The 3,231-nt window shown below is 16.0% G+C and overlaps 1 protein-coding gene across 1 annotated transcript; it reads left to right on the top strand.

Annotated features, from left to right (window-relative positions):
* Positions 1–1,600: 1,600 nt before the first annotated feature.
* PRSY57_0011700 (ubiquitin regulatory protein, putative) lies at positions 1,601–2,699 on the top strand (the record flags this gene model as incomplete). Its single annotated transcript, XM_012907020.2, has 3 exons — positions 1,601–1,614; positions 1,896–1,970; positions 2,072–2,699. 3 exons carry the CDS (start codon positions 1,601–1,603, stop codon positions 2,697–2,699), a joined length of 717 nt encoding a protein of 238 aa, XP_012762474.2.
* Positions 2,700–3,231: the final 532 nt, after the last annotated feature.

Below are 3,231 nucleotides of genomic sequence, written 5' to 3'. Positions count from 1 at the left end.
TAATAATAATATATATAAAATATATATTATATATATATATATTTTTTTTATATATTTTAAAATATGTGTATATATATTTTTTTTTGTGTAATATTTAAAATTTGGTATGTTTAAAAAAAAATAAAAAATTGAGCGTATTTTTTTTTATTTCTATATATATATTTTTAAAGGGTTATGGAAAATTAATAATTATTTAACATTTCATCTTTTATTCACTTAAAATTTCTTTTTTTATTTTTTATATTATAATTAGTGATAATAGGGCTATTTAAAAAAATCGTCTACATATATTATATATATATATATATATATATATTTATTTTTTTTTTCCCTTTTAAACTTAGTAGATAATTTCTACGTAGAAAATATATAATATAAATATATAGAATTTAAAATTAAGAAAAACATATATTTGCTATGCTTTTTTTTACTCTATATCTTTTGTAGAAAAAATAATACATTGATCAATATATATATATATATAACTTTATTTTTGGAAAAAGTAAATATATTACCATAAACAATTAATTGATACAGAAAAGTTATGAACGAATTCTATAGTAAGTTCAAATGTATGGACAAAATATTAAATGGACATAACAAGTATACCATCAACTAAAGTTTTTATTTATTTATTATTTTTTTATATTATATAATTTTTTGATTTGCATGTAAATATATGATAAAAATAAGTAAACAAAATAGTAATACTGTTTTACAATTTCTAAAAGAAGAAAGAATTCATTAAAAATAAAAATAAAAATAAAAAAAATAAAAGCAAAAAAAATTAAAAAGGTATAATACATATAAATTATATATAAATGTACATATGAGAAATGTTGTAAAATGAACGAATATATTTTTTATGGCATTTTGAAGACTCTAATATATATTTATATATATAATATTATATTATTATCTTGAATTAATTAATTGATTTATTATTATCATTATTATTATTATTTTTTAGTATAAGAAATTAATAGATTTTTGGATTTTATTATTTAATAATATATATAATATAAATGAATAAAAGTGAATATAATACAAATATATATAATATATTATAATATTTTAAATATTAAAAAAAAAAAAATATATATATATAAATAAATATATATATATATATATATATATATATATATATATAATATTACAAATTTTCATACTATGCATAAATAAAAAAAAAAAAAAAAAAAACCTGGGAAGTAATCTTTTATTATCTTTTATATGTTTATATTTTTATATTCTTATATTTGTGTTTTTTTTGATATTTCATAATTCTTAGATATATTAAATTATAATATATATATAATAATATTATAATATTATACATGTAAAAAATTATTATTTTTCATTCACATTCATAAACATATATTTAATAAGAATATTTATTTTATTCATTATGCTTATATGCTTATAAAACAAAAATATTTTATGCAAAAAAGTTGTAATTTTTTTTTTATGTGAAATTTATTCATACATATCATTATAAGAGCCATCTATTCCGAAATAATAAAATTAAATAAAAGAGTCTAAATAGTAGAAACTTTATTTTATTTTATTTAAAATTTTTTTTTTTTGTGTTTTTTGGAGAAACATGTCAAATATAAGGTAGTATAAAAATTAATTTAAAAAAAAAAAAAAATAATATAAATATAAATATAAATATATATATATATATATATATATACATATAAATTATTTTATTTACTTTGCTCTATATTATGTTATATTTTCACATATATATATATTTATATAATATTTATTTTATAAGACAGTGTTATGAATCTAATAATATATGACTATGATTTAATATATATTTATTTGTATAAGGGTGTAAATTTTATATGAACATTTAATATAATTAATTTTTTTATTATTATTTAATATAGGTCACTAAGTGATTTAAAGAAGGATGATAAAAAAAATAATGAACGAGTGGCCCATTATACCGGAGGTCAAAAGAGGTAAAAGAAATATATAAATTTGTATGCAATTGGAATAAAGACCAAAAAAATAAAACACATATACAATGTATACATATATATATATATATATATTTTTATAGCGGACTAGAGGTACAAAATTCAGATGATGATTTTGTTCAGAATCTTTTCAAATCCAAATTGCCAGAAAATTGTAGGCACATCACATTATACAAAAATGGTTTTATAGTAGATGATGGTGAATTTCGTGACCTTGAGATAGAAGAAAATAAAAAGTTCATGGCAAATATAGAGGCAGGGATATTACCAAAAGAATTCGCTTCCAAAGATAAAACCATGAATGTAGCTATAAAAGATAAGAGTAATCAAATATATACAAAGAAAAAAACAAAAGAACAAGAATTATATAAAGGTCAAGGGGTTAAATTAGGTGGTACTATCTCAAGTATTAGTGAAGAAGAAATGAATAAAATTTCAACAAATCCAAATAATATAAAAGAAATAAAAATTGATGATAAAAAACCAGTAACTACATTACATATAAGATTATATAACGGAAAAAAAATTACGCAAAAATTTAATTATGATCATACAGTTGAAGATTTATTTCAATTTGTTTTTAGTTATACACCAGTTAATTTTTCGTTATCATATGATTACCCTCTTAAATTAATTAAAAGAAATGAACATCAAACCTTGGAAAGTGCAGAATTGTTGGATCTTCTTATAACACAAAAATTAATTCCATAAAAAATATAATATATCTAAAATTTTTCATTAAATATATATGCATACATATGTACATTTTTTTTTTTTTTTTTTTATTTATAAGGAAAAAAATTTGAAATATGTGGTGCAATTATATATAATATGTTTTATATATGTTAGTTCGTACAATGGTTTTTCTTCTTTTTAAACATACAGTATTGCATAAGATGAAAAATGTACATTCAAAAAATGAAATTGATATAAAAAAAAAATATATATATATATATATATATATATATGTATACAATATGCTTATTCATTTATTTATTTTTTTTATTTTTTTATGTAAAGGGAAATAATATAAAGAATTGTTACCCAATAAAATATAAACACTCATATACAAATAATAATACGTTTAAATATTATTTATTTAAAATATTAACATTAAAAGTATTTTATATGAACAATATCAAAAATTATTACAATATTAAAGTTATAAAATATTAAAATGTAAAGGGAATTATAACATATAGAAAAATCTGTATTAAATATTACATACATATATAAATATATA

The sequence above is a fragment of the Plasmodium reichenowi genome (genome assembly GCF_001601855.1).
Source record: "Plasmodium reichenowi strain SY57 chromosome Unknown, whole genome shotgun sequence".
Classification (NCBI taxonomy): Eukaryota; Apicomplexa; class Aconoidasida; order Haemosporida; family Plasmodiidae; genus Plasmodium; species Plasmodium reichenowi.
The sequence above is the reverse complement of the archived record's forward strand: the minus strand, read 5'-3'. Positions and strand labels throughout refer to the sequence as shown.